Source organism: Columba livia, chromosome Z, assembly GCF_036013475.1.
Source record: "Columba livia isolate bColLiv1 breed racing homer chromosome Z, bColLiv1.pat.W.v2, whole genome shotgun sequence".
NCBI lineage: Eukaryota > Metazoa > Chordata > Aves > Columbiformes > Columbidae > Columba > Columba livia.
This window is the reverse complement of record NC_088642.1, coordinates 10,163,665-10,180,624: the sequence shown is the minus strand read 5'-3', so window position 1 is coordinate 10,180,624 and position 16,960 is coordinate 10,163,665. Positions and strand designations below refer to the sequence as shown.

Below are 16,960 nucleotides of genomic sequence, written 5' to 3'. Positions count from 1 at the left end.
CTGACTCCCCAACCCCTGGTAATGTCATTAGCACAACTGCCTCATCAGGCGAGCACCATTCTCTGTGACCGAGCGGGACATGTATTCATTCCCTTCCCCTCGTTATCAGGCCCTGAAGGTCCTGTGCACCCAGTACACAAACCAAACAGATTTCTTCCTCCCCTCCCTACCAGCCTCAAGGTTCCTGGGCGCCAGGCCAGTCACTTGTTTCCCCATCAGCCTTGAATGTCCCCAGCCAGCCTGGCGGTGGTGACAACCCTGTCACAGAGCTCTGACCCTGTCCCCGCTGTCTGCGTGCGCACAGCCCGGCGTCCCCATCACAAAACACCCCCCCAAGGAAGTAAATTTTTTAAAATACTTTATTTTTCTCTCAATACTGACATTACAAAAAAAAAAAATAAAAAGAAAAAAAAGAAAAAAATTACAAAAAGACCCCACTATAAAACATTCAGGTCTCATTGAAACTGAGAAAAACAAAGCAGCTTGCATCTGCGCGCTGGCCTGTCTTCTCGCTCACGGCGTCCACCGGGTTCTCTCCATGTCGAACTCCACAGGGACCAGCGGAGGGAAACGGCGGCGTCCCCTCGTTGGCCAAACTGGGCAACTACTTAAGCAGCGCCTAACGGGTCTCTACACCCTGTATGATACACTGTACAGCTGTACACCCAGCCCCAACAGATGCCCCACGCTCATCCCCCCGCCCCAAAAGACCCCCTGTTTCAAGTCAGAGATTTCTCTTTAAAAAAGAAGACCCGTGGGGCGGAGGGGGGTATTTGGTGGGGTTTTCCTGGAGGTGCCGCAGCGGAGGAGCTGCACAAAGCCAGGTCGAACGCGCCTCCCGGCTCCGTAGGAGCCCTTTCCCGGGAAAAAGAAAATAATACTGGCACGAGGCAGAGTGGGCCGATAAAGGTAAGAAATATAAAAATTCTCCTGATGGAAATCCAAAGGTTTTAAAAAAATACAGCATTTGAAAACGAAGCCACCACGCAGACTGCCTCGTGTGCCTCCCAGCTCCACCCGACGCCCAGGAATACCTCCTGAATGAATCGTCCCTGTAGAAAAATATATACACACGCCTGTCTCTTCTTATGAAAAACCCTAAGTTTGAACTCAAAAAGCTAGTGAAACCCACAGCTCTGCTCACACTTGGCTTTGCTTTTGCACCCGGACTTGTGCCACACGCACACCCCCCCATGACGGGTTTGATGTTTGTGCAGCTAAATCATCCCCTTCACGAAAAAAAAAAGAAGTCAGGGTGCACCACGCCAGGATCCCCAAAATGGGCAGAGAAAAACCCTCACGGAGTTTATCTAACGAGCTCTATATATATATCTATTTAAAAAAAGAAAGCGGCAATGCAAACTCAACACATCTGAACAAGAAGCTCCAGCCCGGGCTGTCGCGGGGCCGGGGACAGCCCCGGGCAGGGCGGGAGGCTGGACGGGACCATCCCCATGTGCTCCGTCATTTGGCACAGCCGAGGCTCGGTTGTAGGCTTGGCACAGGAGAGAGGACCGCGGCACGACTCGGTACCGCGGGCCCGGGTGAGAAAACAGTCCGGCTACGGGGGGAAATGGGGGGCACCGCGGGTGGGAGCGATGGGCTCCCCGGTACAGCCGGGACCCCGAACAGCAGCAAGTATTGAAGAGGGGAAAGAGAAAAACCAACAGCGAGGACGCCGGATCTTGCGGAGTCTTATTTACACTGCACCGGACCCCGACAAGTCCAGCCTTTTGTGGGAAAAGTGGCCTGGTAAGCGGGTGACATGAAAAAAAACCCCACGATGTGATGCAGCTCCCCGGGAAAAGCGCCCACACCAGTCGCTTGTGCGAGGCGCAAAACCTGGACCTCTGAGGGAAGATAAAGACAAGGTTTGGCAGCCGGGAGAGCTGTGATGGGCAGGAGCCTCCCTGGCGCTGGAGTAGAAAAGGGGTCGAGAGGGATGGACGGGGAGAGGGATGGATGGGGAGCAGGTTGGGTGGGATTCTGGGGAACTAAATATGGTGTGAGTGGTTGGTTTTTTGTTGTCTTTTTTTTTTCTTTCTTTTTTTTTTTTGCATTTGAAAGTGCTGTGGCACCTCTGCTTCATGCGGGCTGAATGCCGCGACACGGAGCATTTGGAGTATTGCTGCTTGGAGGAGAGTCCCCCCCGGGCTTTAGGAGCACGGGAGGTGCTGCTTGAGGATCTGTCTCGTCTGGGGAGCTATTCTATCCGGGAAGCGGATTTTGAACTCCACGATCAAGTCTCCTCGCTGGCTGGGGGCCTTGGGGAAGGGCAGCCCCTCCCCACGCAGTCTCTTCACTGTCCCCGGCTTGATGATGTCGTTGCAGGGGAGCGGGATCACCCGCCCGTCGATGGTGGGAATGTTCACGGTGCAGCCGCACAAGGCCTGGGGGGAGAAGAAGGAACGAATCATCAGACGGGGCTGACACCCCAAAACATCCCGACGGCCACACCACCGTCTGCTTCCCGGGTTAAACCGCCCAGCTCTGCGTGGATGATGCCCTAGAGCACCAGCTGATGCCCAGCAGCGCTTTGCTGGTGCCAGCCTGACCACCGCCAACTGGGCTGCAGGAGAAGGCGCCCCAGAAGAGGGGGTTCCACAGTCCCCTGGGGGAAGGATCCCCTCCCCACCTCCCGGGCTCCCAGGAGGCACCACCAGCAGGCACCAGCTCGCAGCAACAGGACCGGATAAATTTAGCCCCTTCCCCGGCCTCTCTGCCCAACCTCGGGCAGCCGAAAATCCAGCTGAGATCATCGGATGCCGCCGTGGCTCATCAGCTGCCATTGTCCCTGCCCGGCACTGGGGTTATCTATAGCACAGCCCGTGTCCTGTCCCCCCCAGAAGGCTGCAGCCGCAGCACAGCGCGGAGCTTTCCTGGAAGCCGCAGTCCCGGAGGGGCTGGTCATCCTGTCCGGTCCCTACTGCAAAGCCAAGAGCAGGTTCTGTGGGTGCCACCCCGCTGTCCCCCAGCCCCCCGCAGCAGCCGCAAGCCGGCTGCATCAGCTGAGCCACGTGACGCCGGAATGCAGCAAGAAAAATCCTGGTGTCCTTAAATAACTCAGACGGCTCTGGCATACACGTGGGCAGAACCGTCTCCAGGCTTTCAGCAAGGGCTGAGGGAGAGGACTGCAGAGAGATGCTTCTGGAAAGTGGGGGGGAGGCACCAGGGGTACAGCATTGAGCTTCCTGGGGGGTGGCTGGTGCAGGCTTGCCCCTCCTGAGCTGTGTCCTGGGGCCCTAGCCCTGCCGTCCCCCTAAAAACACCCTGTAAAGGGAAGAGGATGCAATTTGCTGTTTCTGGGTTTGACAGTGGGATGCTCTGCATCCCCCTCCCCAGGAGAAGCCTCTGGTGGCAGAGCAGCAACTGGCACCAAAAGATGTCTCTCCTGCTCTTGCTGGCCACTGGCTGCGGGCTGATGGCCCAGGGTGACTGCGGAGGGACCCGCGCTGGAGCCAGCTGAGAAATGGAGAGCTGGGGCCATCTCCTTGCTCATGTGCAAGGGTCTTCTCCTGGGAAGGGTCTCCTCCAGGGAAGGGTCTCCTCCAGGATGAGCTTTTCTGTCTGCAGGACAAAACCCATCCCCAGCTCTGTGTGAGCAGCAGGTGCTTGGCTGGAGCTCCAGCAGGCTGGGGGGAGGCAAAGGACAAGCTCCCCCCATCAGTGCACTTCTGCCCTGGGATGCTGGAGCCCTTCTGCTTGCCGGTGCCCACCATCACGCGCCGTGGAGGGCTGCACGGGGCTGCGTGCCAGCGAAAGGACATCTCCAGCCACAAAACGGGAAAGAGAACCTGAGCTCCCCATGGGAACACATGGACGGGGCAGGCAGAGGGATGGGAGCAGGAGCAGGCGTTAACAGTGAAGGCAGACGGGATCTTAATGTTTCCTTCCTAGAGCCAAGATGCGAGAATCCGAGGCGGCGGCTCCTCCACCGTATGTCCCTGTTTTTCACTCTTGCTCAAACTTCTCTGGCATTTGGGAAACGGGTTGCTGAAGTAACACCACCAACCGCGGGAGCTGCCCCGCATCCTAGAAAGAGGCTGGGTTTATCCCTTGGGATGAAGCTGCTGCGGGTTCGGTAGCTGAGCAGAGCTTTATCTAGGTCAGCGCCGGGTCCTCCTCCGCTCGCAGCGATGCCACGGGGAGGGGGGACGTTGCCACCGGTTGCGGGTGCTCGGGGGAAGGTGACACCAGGTAAAGGATGCAAAGCGGGCGGCTGCCGAGGGCAAGTGCTGCCTGCAGATCTGAGCAGCAGGGTGTCACTCCTCCCTCTGCCATGCGCACCTGTAATTTTAGGAAGGGACACTTCCCTGCAGCCCAGGGGAAGCCCCTCATGCACCTCCGGCTCCTGCAGAAGCCTCGTGGCAAGCACTCCGTGCCACCACAGACAGGGGACAGGGCACCCAGGCACCATGACACAAGGGCTGGGGGGACATTGTCTTCCCGGAGTGCTCCACAGAGAGGTCTGTGGAGTGCAGGAGGAGGAAGATGCTCTCCTGAGCACCTCCAGCCTGAGCAGCACGTGCCTTGTCCCCAGTATGGCCACGAGCTGGGTCACAGCACCCACCACCCGCCAGCTCTGCCTGCTGGCATCGTGCTGCGCTGCTCTCCTGGCAGCAGGAAATACTAAAACTCAAGGTAAAAGAGGCATCCTCGCAAGGAGGGAGGGTGCAAGGAGAGCGCCCAGGGCCACGGCTGCAGGCTGAGGTGACGAAGACGTTGTATCCCATCACGTACTGAGGTGGTGGCATATGGAGCGGGGGAGCTCCTGACACCCGCTCGTGCTCCGGAGCACTTGAGGTACTTCTCTTGGAAGATAAAAGCAGCAGAGCATCTACCACCAGCAGGTTGGGGTTGGCAGCCAGACCGGCAGCTCCCCAAGGATGCCCAGCATGTTGGGTCTGCGGTGGGGGAGGACAGAGACCAGACAATCCAGCTCAAAGACACAATGAGTTTGCCCAAACCAGCAATCTTCGCCTTTGTGACTGCATTGTGCAAACATGCCTTGGGCACGGAAATCACAGGCGCCCAGCACCAGAACTTCTGGTGCAACAGCACGTGGGGCTGGAGCAGGTTTCTCCACTCGCTGCTCAAAGGGCAACTCCAGGCAAAAGTCCCTTCAGCCTGAGCAGAGCACGGACTTGGGCTAACGTGGTCTGGACATCAGCACAGCCAGCTCGGGGTTACTTTTACAGATACGGGAATGCACAGAAGGAAATATCTGAGATATGGCACGCATAGCTCCATAAATAAGGCAGCCTCTCCCGAGTATTTCTGGAGTGGCCAGGGGAGCCAGTCACTGCAGGAATAAACCTCTTCACGTCGCAATGAGAAAGAAATCCAGCTACCGCGTCTGCAGGTTCACTGGAGCTGAGTTTGCTCCAGGAGCACCCAGCTCTGTCTGACCCGTGCGGCTGCCCCGTGCTCCCAGTTCACCCAGTCACAGCCCCAGCGGGGCTGCAGAGACACCGCAAAGCTCTTCTGACTCGCTGGCACGCTAACGAGCTCACGTTTCCCTACCTCAGGTCTGGCTCATTGAGCTTATTTCTATTAAATGCATTTGAGAACATAAATCTGTCTTCGGGAAGGGGAAAAAAAGAAATCAGCTCATTAAGAAGACAGACAGCGTCTACAGTCTGAAAGGAACAGCAAATGGCAGCTGCCAAAAGTGTCAATGTTAAATGCAGCTGCCAGCTGTGATTTAATAAAAAGTAGTTACAGAGCAGCGGCGGCAAACGGCACATCTTGTTCTGGGGTGCTCTACCTTTCCTCTCCCACCCCCGCGCAGCTCGCTGGCTCCAATGTACCCAGCCCCGCTGTCACCGATGTGCCCAGCCCCGCTGTCACCGATGCGCCCAGCCCCGCTGTCACTGATGCGCCCAGCCCCGCTGTCACCGATGTGCCCAGCCCCGCTGTCACCGATGTGCCCAGCCCCGCTGTCACCGGTGTGCCCAGCCTTGCTGTCACCGGTGTGCCCAGCCTTGCTGTCACCGATGCGCCCAGCCCCACTGTCACTGATGCGCCCAGCCCTGCTGTCAGCCCTGGCACTGGCAGCCGGGATGGGCTGGGCTTTGCTCACTGCCTGAAACATTTCTTTTATTTGGTTCTTCACCTAGGAAAGCCAGAACCAAGGAAACGAGCTGGTTTTGGCTAAGGTATCACTCAAGGAGGGCAAGGTACCAGCTTTCTTGGCATGATTCTGCTTTCTGTCCATGGGAGAGGCTGCCCGGGATGTCCTGGACAGTAACTAAGCTAGGAGAACAAGCAGGTACCAGACACACACTGGCCAACTTGGGTTTTCCCTTGTTCCTAGAGAGAATCTGGGCTCTCTTCCATATGTGAACACCCTATGCTAAAATAGACGGATGCGCCACATGGGCAAGGAAGAAAATGGATAAATACCACCTGTATTGGCTCAAGAAGCAAGGTGCACTCAGCAGGGACTACAGCACTTGTGTCCTACACCTGGCACAGGGGCTGAGCACATCCAAAACCAAGCACGAGTTGGCCTCGGCAGCTGCTCTCTGCAGAGGCCTTTGCTACAGTCTCTCAGGACCTACCTGGTCCCTCCTCATCGGCGCAGAACAAGGACAGACTCCTGTCATGGCCCTGCATGCCACGACCCAGCACCACCTCCCACCCCACGAGATTTCCCCGTCACACCCACCTCTTTAAGACTGATGTTTGCCGTGTAGACCACATTTGTCCCGTCTCTCTTGAAGTGCGAGTGAGGCTTGTCCTTGAGGATGAAGACGATGTCAGCAGGGATGTTGTCTGGGGTGGCGTCCCCTTCTTTGGGGAAGGTGATTTTGGTTCCCTCCTTCCAACCGCGCTTGATGACAATGTTTAGGATCTTGTCCTCAGTCCGCATGGTCCGGCCATCAGCATTGAGCCTTCTGCGGGTGATCTTCATCCTCTTGGTGGAGCCATGGTAGATCTCTTCCAGGGACACCTTGAGCTCGTGGATGATGGGTGGGTCTTGGACCTTCCTCCGCGAGTGCAGAGACTCCTGGTGCCGCCGGTGAACGCCATTAATGCCGTTGAAGCCAAACCGGCCGAAGGCACTGAAAGGGTCATCATCGACATCGATATCCATGTCTTCCTGGTCAAAGCCATTGAACATCCGGGAGCGGCTGCTGGCGAAGAAGATGTCAAAAGGGTTGGAGCCTCCGAAGAAGGATGCGAAGGTGGCGTGTGGGTCTCCATGGAAGGTGTAGTGGAAAGTGTTCCCTGAGCCACCTGAGGAGCCACCTCCAGTTTTGAGACCTGGAATAGAAGGGGTAAGATGAGACAAGAACACTCCCCGCCAGTGGACACTGTGCCAGGACAGCACTTTCCAGGCAGGAGCACAGACTCTGCTGGCTCCAGGCAGCCTTTCCAGCATCTCCTGGGGGTGCAGGTCACCCTCTCCAGCCCAGTCACCTGCAGAGAGCGTGGGCAAGGAAGGCACCACCTCTACCCATGACACACAGTCCTTCTTGCCCCCACACCCAGCAAGCACAAAATCCATTCAGGTTTTTTCCCTACTGAAGTGCTTCTTTGGTTTTCTCCACCCAGTTCACAGCGTTTGCATTCAAAACATTTCCTGACCAGCCCATTTCCATTTTTGCCCATGGGCAGGCTCCTTTCTGCCCAAATAGCCCTGTCTCTCAGGCTGCGCCGATGGCCTTGGTCTAGGAGCATCGTGTCCGGCAGGTGAGAACAGGTTCAGCGACCACGGCTCTGGGTGGCAGGGTGGGTGGAGGTCAGACCTCCAGCTCGGCACACAGCTCCCTCTGCACAGACTCTGCAAAACGCCAGGTAAGATCAAGATTTGGACCTTTTGGCAACCATTCCCAGGGGAAACTCCCCGACCAGGTCCTGGGCTGAGCCTTATGTCACTGTAAACCCCACAAGTCCCAAGCAGCCAAGGCACAGAGCAAGTGCCCTCCCCAAAGAGGTCACACATGTTCCGCACAGCTATTTTTGACCAGGAGGGGTGGGAAGGGTTAAGCGAAGCCTAGCTCCAGGACTATTTTCAGGGCACGCTGGTGACAGTGAAGGGCTATTTCTGACGGGCTGCCTCTTGTGCCAGCCCCCTGCTGCAGGAGATATGAGGGGGACAAACACAGGGCAGGCAAGTTTGGGGGACATGTTGCTCCAAAAAAAAAAGGAACCTGATGGGAAACAAAAGGTGTGAGGGGGCCCATGGACTCCGACTGGTCCGATGCCAAAGGGGTTTGGCTTTGCTGGCACTCCCTGTCCCCCTGCCAGGAGGGGGCTGCTCTTCCCTCCCTCCTTAACTCGCTCTGGTTTTAGGTGCTCTCGGTGACACCAGCGCCAGTGGGTCCAATTTCAGGTGCCTTTGGGGAAAGGCTGGTTTCCCACTTGCGACAGACACTTCTCATTTTACACAGCAAATCACTCTGGCTCGGCGTGTCCATCACAGCCCTGACATAACTAATGGGCTGAGAATTAACCCACTGCTGGTTAATTCTGCCGGTGGCTCATCCACCACAGCCCTGACATAATTAACGGGTCGAGAATTAACCCACCGCTGGTTAATTCTGCTGGTGGCTTGTTTGGGGATGCACCTGCCCGCTGGCCCCGCCAGAGGGGCTGCCCCTTCCACCCAGCAGCCTGCTCCTGCCAGACCTCCTGCTCTTTTAAGCACCCAAGCCCTGGGCTGATTAATGCAGATGCTATTCGGCGCTCTCCTCGAATGGGGTTGCGCTCTTCCATCTTCGACTAATAAGGCCGCCTGCGGTGGAGCGGCTCTCCTCCTCCTCCTCCTCCTCCATGCCAACCACCACACAACAGCAACCGCTTGGTTTCAAAACAAGGACCTATTACTTAAATTGGGAAAAGCTCTGAATCCTGTAGGTCAGACCGTACCAGGGGAGGATGGCAGGACCAGCAGCCAAACACGTGGGGGAATGTGGGCAAAAGCAACACTTCTCCGCTGGGATATTTAGGTTAATTAAAGGGTGGCTAACAAATTACCCCAGGTATGACCCAGGAGGTGAGCTCCTTCCACATCCATGGTCTCAGCCGGTTTGCCGGGGTTTGGGGGCAGAAGGCAGGGAGAGCCCGGCCACTCCGGGAAGCAGCACGATGGGTTGGAAAAGCAGAGCAGCCCAGGGACAAGCGGGATAAGAGGTGATTTCTGGCACCTGTGGAGCCTTCACCCCCCCAGGAATTTTGAAGCTATCAGGCATGAAACATCGGGACAGCTCTGTGTGAAAACACCCCCTCGCCCCTTAATAACCAATTTGGACCCAGCACCCCCGCCCCCGTGCAGGCAGCGGTCATCTCCTTACCTTCCTCCCCATATTGGTCGTAAACAGCTCGTTTCTTGGGGTCACTCAGGACATCGTAAGCCTCCGCGATCTCCTTGAACTTCTCCTCAGCATTGGGGTCTTTATTCTTATCGGGGTGATATTTCAGGGCCATTTTCCGATAGGCTTTCTTGATTTCATCCTCGTTAGCACCGGACTGGATGCCCAAAATCTTGTAATAGTCCTTCCCCATGACGGCGACACTGCCGGGAGCTGAGTACTTATTCCTGAAAGCAAAAAGACAGCTCTCCGTAAGGCGAACGTGGCACCAGGGTAGGCTGGGGATGGGATCGGCACACACTTGTCACGGAGCTGGTGCTCCCCACGTCCCCACGGCCAGCAGCACCAGAGCCGGCTCAAGTCCACGCTTCCCACCGGCGCTCAGAGCCCTGGCACCAGGATGTGCCCTGGCTCTGGTTTTACCCCCCCGAGCCCCACGCTAGGGATGGGGAGACTCATCTCCGAGGCTGGCGGGGAGAGGGAGAAGCCTGTCCCGGGGCGCAGCATTATTATAGAGGCCACGCCGCCACTAACGTCACACCAGGGCCGCGTCCCCATCCCGTCCCCCCCGCGCCGAGCCGGGACGGCTGAGCTATGTCTAAATGTGGCCCTTGGCCTGTGACTGTCCCCTCCTGGCTCTGCCCCAGCCGGGATGGGAGCTGGGGTGATGACAGGAGGTTTTTGGAGGCTGAAAGCAGCAGCAGGGACCGTGCTGCTGCCTTCACCTTAAAGGAACTTCAAACATTTTGTTCCTGAAAGCAACTGGCATCCAGCTGGAGATAAGCGCCTCCAGCGTGTCAGAGCCGTAATTTGTATTTAACGAAGAGAGAACGAAGCCGTTAGACAGAAACATCTTGTGATGGTGGGAGGGCGCTATTTTTTTTTTTTTTAATAAAAACCCCCACCACTTTCTAGCCTGACTTGCACTCCCCGAGAGCCTTCAGTGACATCTTGCAGTAACCCAGAAGCCCAGGGCTCGCTCCCTCCACCACGCGGGGGCCGAGGCCAGGGCCATGCCTATACTAAGGCATGGAAAACTGGGTGGCCATAACCCAAGGAAGGAAAAGGACAGGCGATTAATTCCTGCCCTGGTCACGCTGCTGGAGTCACAGAGACCCAGGGAGGTGGTGGAGCAGCCGGGAGGGCAGCTCCTCCGGGCAGAGGCTGAGCAACCACCACACTCCCCCAAGGACACCTCTCGATCTTCTGTTATCTGACAGTGACCTCCAGCTCCCCAAGCCTGGCCTGTCCCCCAGCCTCACACAGCCCAGCTTGGTGCTTGCTGCTGGCCTGGTTCTTTTCCAGGTGTTGCCCCAGCAGACCCCCTGCTCCCCACTGAGCCCTCCTGCTCCCTGCTACGCTAAAACTTCCACCCCATCCTTGCTCCCAGTGACCCTGTGCAGCCCCCCCAGCAGATGGGTTTCTGCACCAGCTGTAAGCCTTGGCCCTTTCCTTCACCATCACACAGATTACCAGACGTTCCTCCACATCTATGCTTTATCCATAAGCTCCCACTGGAGCTCACAGAGAGATCCCCCGCAAACCGCAGCGGCTCAGATAAGGGTGGCCAGGCACCTGCATGGAGCCCCTGGCATCCATCCAAGCCATCCAGGGCTTGCCCTGGGACACGCCTCGGGCAATAACCCCTCTGCTGTGGGGTAGCTGCTACGGGGGCTTGGAGGTCAGCCACCTCAATCAGAAACACCAATTTATGCTCTTTTTTGCCCCAGACAGGGAGCAAGTCCTGTGCTGTAGGCGGGGAGGAGGGCTAAGGCACCCAAGACCTCTGACAGACACAGTGAGGGGAGATGGGGGCACCCACGCACACGTGAGGCAGCCCGGGGGGGGCACAGAAGAGGTGGGAGAAGGTCCCTGGGGGTGTTAAGAGCATCCGTCAGCATCTCCCGCGGCAGCTCCTGGATGCCAGCATGTTTCCATACCAGCTCCCGCGCAGAGCTGCTGCCAGCACTCAGCCCACGCAGACACCGGGGGTGCTCTGTCCCCTGCCCGCCCCCCAGCTGCCCTCCCTGCGGAGCTGGGGTGCTGGGGGAGACCCCAGGCAAGTGATGGGGGGTGTGAGAGGTGATCCACCAAGCCCCCGCCAAAGGTCACCCCAACGCCTCCTGTCTCCATGGCAACTTCCAACGTGGGGCAGTGCCTCCCTGTGACAAGGATCGGGATGCGAAGCAGGATTTGGCCCCTGTCCGGACAGTGCCACCGCCCCCACAGGTGGGCAAGCCAGGCAGCGATGAACACAACCCCGTCGCACCGCGGCTTGAGAGACCTGGAGGCGGCAAAACTCCCGTTGTCCCCCCCAGGTATGACAGCGTCCGTCTCCGACCACACACAGCCCCGTCGGACAACACCACCAGGACCCCCTTGTCCGGCAAAAACCCCACAGCACTTCCCACAAACACACATCCCAACCCAGCAAAACTCTGTCACCACCCACAAGACCTCCAGTCTTGACCGCCAAGGGGTCTTTGGTTGGGGTGGGGATGCCCCCCCAGGGACCCTCGTGAGCCAGGAACCCCTTCACCTGTCTGGGGTCAGAGCTCGGGGATCATTTCCGTACAAAAACGCATCCCCATGCCGCGATTTACCGTGCAGGTGAGGACCAGCTGCCGGCGGGTGACCCGGTGGGTTAAGGCACACTCCGGAGGCGACACCGCTCACATGCGCGATGATGGTAAAACACGACTCTGTCCCCGCAGAGCCTCCTTCTCTCCCTCCCTCCTTCCTTCCCTCCCACCTCCTGGGATCAGCTGCGCCTTGCCACAAGCTCCTCTCTCCCTTCTGCTCAGTCATCCTCTCCCCCTTTCCCATTTAACCCCCTCGGGAGCGGGGGGGTGGTGGGAAGGTGCCGCAGGGTGGGATTCAGGCGGGCAAAGCCATTCCTGCATCGCCCCCCAACCCAGATGCCACCGGACAAGCCACAGCCCTGGCAGAAAACCACAAACATCCTCCGGCCGTGCCGAGCCAGCCCAGCCTCCATACTCCTCTTGCAACCACACACACACATACAGAGCAAAAAAAAATTAAATAAAAAATTAAATCTTTGTTCTGGCCTCACACATGACATCAGCCCGTGCAACCTCTGGATGAGCGCATCAGCTGAATAGCAATCGTTTGATGTAATCCCTCCGCTCGGCAGTCATCTAAGGGAACAAACCCACCCCGGCAGCAGCACAGTAAAATTATTACTTCTTTTTCCATCTCGGGGTGCCAGGTCATGGCAGGACGCCGGGGACAGGCACCGATGGTTTAACGTGAGGTTGCGAGGCTGAGAGGCAGAAACCCACTTACCGAAACTTTACGAACACATTCAGAGTCCAAGCTGCCACTTTTAAAGGCTCTAGTTTTATTTTGAACATCGCGGCTGTCCGCGGGTGCTGGCGGGCGCTGCGTGCCTGGCTGGGAGGCACCGGCGGGCGGCAGGAGGACGGTGCCGGCTCGTGCCGGGGATGCCGCTGCAAAGGGATGCTCTGGTGGCAAGCTGCCCCCTCCAGCTCGTCCGGCACACCGAAACGGCAGCTCCTTGCCAGCCTGGCGGCCACGGTGGGCTCTGACCTCCACTCCCAGGACAGGTCCCAAAGGGCTTCGGTGATGGGCAAGTGGGCGCTGAGTGGCGCTGCCGGTGAGCTGCCAGGGAGCTGCCGTCCTTTGTGTGCTCCCCAGCCGCACGCAGGGGGGACCCTTCAATGGAGCCACTCGCCGAGATGTAATTTCCCTTTTAATTGGTTTCTTGACGCTTTCTCGCTAAGCCGCTGGATTAAGACACTTCTGCCGTCAGCTCCAGCATCCTCCCGCCCCGCTGCCGCAAGGCGCACGGCCACCCCGTTACCGTCACGTCCCCCGCTGAGGCACAGGGAGCGCAGCCAGGAGCCCCCCAGCCTCCCTCAAAAACGGGTCTGCTGACGCCCAGGGCTTTGCACCCCCCAGGCGAATCGGGGAGGGAGAAAAGTAGGGCGGCAGTGATGTGGAAAAAAGTCACGTTAACCAATTCGCACCTCCCCAGCTTTCCTCTTCGGCCGCACAGGGGTCCCTGTGTCCCACTCCCCGAGTGCCAGTCCCCCAGTTGAAGGGGTCCGACCCAGCTACCCCCCAGCACCTGGAGCCCCCCACATTGCAGCGGGGCACCGGGACGGTGCCTCCTCCAAGCCTGGTGGCACAAAACCTACTTCTGAGAAGTCACCTTCAGGCGCGCCAAAGAAATCCAATGCCACCGCGTCCTCCCCTGCTCTGTCACCGTCACTCGCGGGCCACAGACAGCATCCTCTCCGGATGCCCCGCACCGAAATCGGGCAGCCGTGCCGGGACATCACTGGGCGGCTGCTGCATCCCACCCTCGGCGAGCAAAGCGCCGGGCAGGTGACAGCCGCTGGTGTTCCCAGGGGCTGGGGGTCCGGTGGCTCGCTGGGCACCGGGGCGGGTGAGCCGGGGGGAGCCGGGAGGGTGCCGTGCCGGCGCGTACCTCTCGGCGCGGCTCCAGAAGAGCAGGATGGCCGGCATGGCTGTGCGTCCCGCGTTCGGTCAGGGAGCCGGAGGGGATGTCGGCGCACCAGGGCAGGCAGAGCCACCCGTGCCCGTGTTGGTTGGCAGCCGCAGGCAGGCAGGCAGCAATGTCATGACTACCCAGCAATGAATCATCCCCTCCCCGGGCCCCCACACGCACCGCCCGCCTCCCCCTCCCCACCGACAGCCCCACTGGGGTGCCAGCACCTGCGTGGGGACAGGGTTAACCCTCCCCTCGCTGCCTCTGCCAGCACAGCCCCCGCTGACAGCCCCTCCTGCGTGGGGACGGGTCAGGACCCCCTCAGTGTCTCCCCATATGGGGGCTCCCACCTCCATACCCACGGGGCACCAGCCCCTGTGTGTGGATGGGGTCGAGCCCCCCCACCCCTCTCCTCTCTCCAGCCCCACTGGGGTGCTCACAACGGTGTGGAGACAGGGTCAAGCCCCTCTTGCTGCCTCCCCATGTGGGATCTCTACTTGTCAGCCCCAATGGGGTGCTCACATTGGTGTGAGGATGGGGTTAAGCCCCCTCACTGCACTGCCCAGCTCCCCCAGCCCTTGCTGTGGGGCTAAGACCCATGTGGGGATGGGGTTAAGCCCCCCCACAGGCGGTGCCCCCATTTAGAAGCTCAGTGAGAAGCTTCACTTGCATGGCGAGGGTTCAGTTCCTGTCATGCCCCCAACAAGGGTGCTGACCCCAGCCTGGGGTGACCCCTTGCCAGCCCCCAGCCCCATAGAGACCCACCATGTGCCCCCACGGGGAAAGCAGGTTAGCCCTTTCCTCCCCACTGCCAGCTGTCCTGGAGGACACTGTCACCTCGACTGGGGACAGGAGTTAACTCCTTCCTTGATGGCTCTTCCAACCCCATTACTGGTACCTGGCAAGAAGGGGATTTACCCATTTCCTCACCACGCAATTCAGCCTCACTGGGGTACACTGGTGCCCCCACCGGGGCACCTGGGGTGGGTGGGATGTTAACCCCTTCCTAGACACATCACACAGCTTCAACAGGGCACCTTATGCCCTCCAAAGTGGTGGTGGGGGGCGGGTTAACCCTCACCTCACCGCCCTCTCCAGCCCTACAGGGCTGTATTACAGCCCCATGGGGCAGGGGCTTTAACCCCTTTCTCCCAGCCCCACTTGGATGCGCTTTTACTGTTATGGGCCAGGGGATTAACCCCTTCCTCCTACCCTCTTCGCACCCATAGGGACACACTGTCACTAGGTAGGGCAGAGCAGTTAACACAAGCCCCACCAGGAAACCCTGTCACCCCATGGGGACAGAGGCATCAGCCCCTTCCTGCCCTGCATTCAGTCCCCCAGGTACACCCTGTCACCCACGGGCAGAGGGGCCGATCCCACCAGCCCCACAGAGACATCCTGTCACTCCATGGCAGAGGTTTAACCCCCACATCGGATGACCTGATGACCTGTCGCCATCTTCCCTTCCCAGCCCTACAGGGGCACACTCTCACCAGAGGCACTGACCACCCCAGCCCCATAGCAAGGCCCTGTCACCCCATGGGGCAGAGGTACTGACAAGACCAGCCCCACAGCAACACCCTGTCACCCCACGGGGCACAAGGCTGACACCTCAGCCCACAGAGACGCTGTGTCACCCTATCACCCCACAGGGGAGGGGAACTGACCTCTCCAGCCACGTCCTGTCACCCCCCAGGGCACAGGGGACTGATCTCCCAGCCCCACAGTGACACCCTGTCACCCATAAGGCAGGGGGACTGACCCCCCCAGCCCCACCGTGTCACCCCATGGGGCAAGGGATCTGACCCCACAGCGACACTGTCATCCCAGGCGTCAGGGGGACTGACCCCCCAGCCTCACAGTGACACCGTGTCACCTCATGGGGCAGGGGGACTGACCCCCCAGCCTCACAGTGACACCGTGTCACCTCATGGGGCAGGGGGACTGACCCCCCAGCCTCACAGTGACACCGTGTCACCTCATGGGGCAGGGGGACTGACCCCACAGCGACACCGTGTCACCTCACGGGGCAGGGGCACTGACCCCACTGTGACAGCCTGTCACGCCAAGGGGCAGAGGGACTGATCTCCCAGCCCCACAGCAACACCCTGTCACCCCACAGGACAAGGGGACTGACCCTTCCAGCCCCGCAGTGACACCCTGTCACCCCGCGGGGCAGGAGGTTCGACCCCCCGCCCAAGCCCCACAGCGACACCCTGCCCGCGGGCAGCGGCACGGACGCGCTGTGACCCGCGGGCCGGGCTGTGTGGGGCAGCGCAGCGGGGCTGAGCCGCCGCCGCCCCCCTCACTCACCGATCCCGCTGTCCCGGGGCGCCGCGCGCTCGCTGAGCCGCCCCCTCCCCCGCCTCCCGGCCGCCACGTCAGGGGAGTCCCGCCCGCGCGCGCCCCGCCCCGTTGGGTCGGCGGGCTGTCCGTCGCCGCTTAGACGCAGCGCTCATTGGCTTTCCTAAGGAGGGAGGCGGGGCGAAGCGAGGCGTCCCGGCGTCCCGCCCTTTTCTCCCCGCCTCCCTCCCGTCGCCTTCCATTGGCCAGTTCAAGCCTGCACCGCCTCTTCGGGGCGCTCTCATTGGCCGGGCGCTCGTTAGTAGCGGAGGGATCCCCGCGGGAATCTTCTGGAAAACTGTGACGTCACCTTCCCGCCGTGCGTCCAACCCTTCCCCCACCCGCCCGCGGGTGCGGGACTGGGGGAGCTGCGGGGGGGATGGGAGCGGGACAGGGCCGCGGGGTCACGGGTGGGTCGGGGCCGGTGCGGGGTCTCGCCCTCGGGTGCGGCGCACGGGGCGCCGAGGGCGAGTGGGGAGCGCTGGGACTCGAACCCGGATCGTCAAGGGTAACGCATGGGCCGAGACCCGTGCGGGTCCGCAGCCCTGCCCGTGCTGGGGCGGCAGCCGCTGCAGGCGGGGCGGGGAGGGAGGGACGAAGCCGCCCGGGCCCCTGCAGGGTCTCTGGGGGTGTGGGGGTCGGGGGTTCGCGTCCCGTATCTGGATCACACGCCCGGTGCCCCAACGCTGCGGAGGGTTCTGTACTGGGGATCGGTTGCGGTGCCGTGTCCCACCCAGGGTGCGGGGACTCATCTCGGGGTTTGCTTCATCATCAGGAAAAAGCTGTTGGACCCCAGAGC

At 59.9% G+C, this 16,960-nt stretch overlaps 1 protein-coding gene across 5 annotated transcripts; it reads right to left on the bottom strand.

Annotated features, from left to right (window-relative positions):
* Positions 1-341: 341 nt before the first annotated feature.
* DNAJB5 (DnaJ heat shock protein family (Hsp40) member B5) lies at positions 342-16,244 on the bottom strand. 5 transcript variants are annotated; one of them, XM_065047123.1, is made up of 4 exons: positions 16,132-16,244; positions 9,303-9,547; positions 6,671-7,269; positions 342-2,390 (listed from the first exon to the last, which is right to left on the bottom strand). In XM_065047123.1, exons 2-4 carry the CDS (start codon positions 9,511-9,513, stop codon positions 2,157-2,159), a joined length of 1,044 nt encoding a protein of 347 aa, XP_064903195.1. In that variant the 5' UTR covers positions 9,514-9,547; positions 16,132-16,244; the 3' UTR covers positions 342-2,156. The 5 variants fall into 5 exon arrangements, with proteins under 5 accessions (XP_064903195.1, XP_064903194.1, XP_064903192.1 ...); XM_065047122.1 differs by lacking the exon at positions 16,132-16,244 and adding an exon at positions 13,795-13,991; XM_065047120.1 differs by lacking the exon at positions 16,132-16,244 and adding an exon at positions 12,627-13,787.
* Between the last annotated feature and the right edge of the window lie 716 nt (positions 16,245-16,960).